The following is a 943-nucleotide window of genomic DNA, read 5'->3' on the forward strand; positions in this document are numbered from 1 at the left end:
AGGGGTCTATCTCAGCGAACGTATCTCAATCAGATTGAGGATGTTTTTAGCAAAGGCCAGCTTAGGAGTACCCTAATTAAGTTAATAACAATGCACCTACCTATATAGTTTAAGTTTGAAATATTTGGCTCTCAGAAGAAATTTCAATCATTGTACTGTTGATATTTGGCTCTGTTGACTAATGAGTTTGCCGACCACTGCCCCAGGGTCACCCAGTCCCCCCAGCCAGCCCGCCCTCCCGAGGTACTGCTTCCTCCCAGGCAGCCTGACCCTCACGGGGAGGGGCAGACATGTTCCCACCGATGCGTTCCCGCCCTCTGCAGTGCCTGACTGCGGGGCCACCCTCCTCAGCCACACATTCCTCGGCTGCTCTGGGGCCTTCTGCTCCAGCCCTGGCAGGGCAGGCCTGGTCCCCTCCCTCGGTCCACCGGCCGGGCCTCTGTTAACACAGCCAGGGGCCATGTCTGTCCCTAATGGGTGGCTGCCCTCAGTGCTCAGGGTCCCCAGGCCAGACCGCGTTCATGCCGCTGCTCGGAGGTAAGAAAAGACCAGGACCAACCCTGCAGGGCCCCGGCCCAGCACACACGGGACACGTGAGCAGGGACACACAGAGAACACCGTGTACCTGGCACAGGTCAGTGAGGGCCGCATTCAGATGCGCCACCCTCTACACCACACCCATGGCCACCTCCACCCTCCACTCCGGCGCACGCCCCAGGCACACACAGGCGGAGGGCCCTGCCAGGCTCCGACCCGAGGCAGGACAGCCGGGCCGGACCGCTACCCTCGCCCACGGTCGGGGTCCTCATGGCTGCATATGACGCCCGCGTCCTCCTCGTGTCTGCAGTTGTGCGTGCCCAGGCCCCTGTGCCTGCACTCCAGCAGGGTCTTCTCGTCGCCCGCACAGCGCACGTCATCCAGCAGGATGGGCAGCGCGCGGCCC

At 62.2% G+C, this 943-nt stretch overlaps 1 protein-coding gene across 1 annotated transcript in view; it reads right to left on the minus strand.

The window, feature by feature from the left end:
• Window positions 1-245: 245 nt before the first annotated feature.
• The window catches only part of HHIPL1 (HHIP-like 1), a 40,383-nt gene continuing 39,685 nt past the window's right edge, over window positions 246-943 (minus strand). The window contains exon 11 of the mRNA XM_014549053.1: window positions 246-943. Coding sequence (XP_014404539.1) covers window positions 781-943 — 163 coding nt within the window. The 3' untranslated portion in view covers window positions 246-780.

The sequence above is a fragment of the Myotis brandtii genome, unplaced genomic scaffold, assembly GCF_000412655.1.
Source record: "Myotis brandtii unplaced genomic scaffold, ASM41265v1 scaffold535, whole genome shotgun sequence".
Lineage (NCBI taxonomy): Eukaryota > Metazoa > Chordata > Mammalia > Chiroptera > Vespertilionidae > Myotis > Myotis brandtii.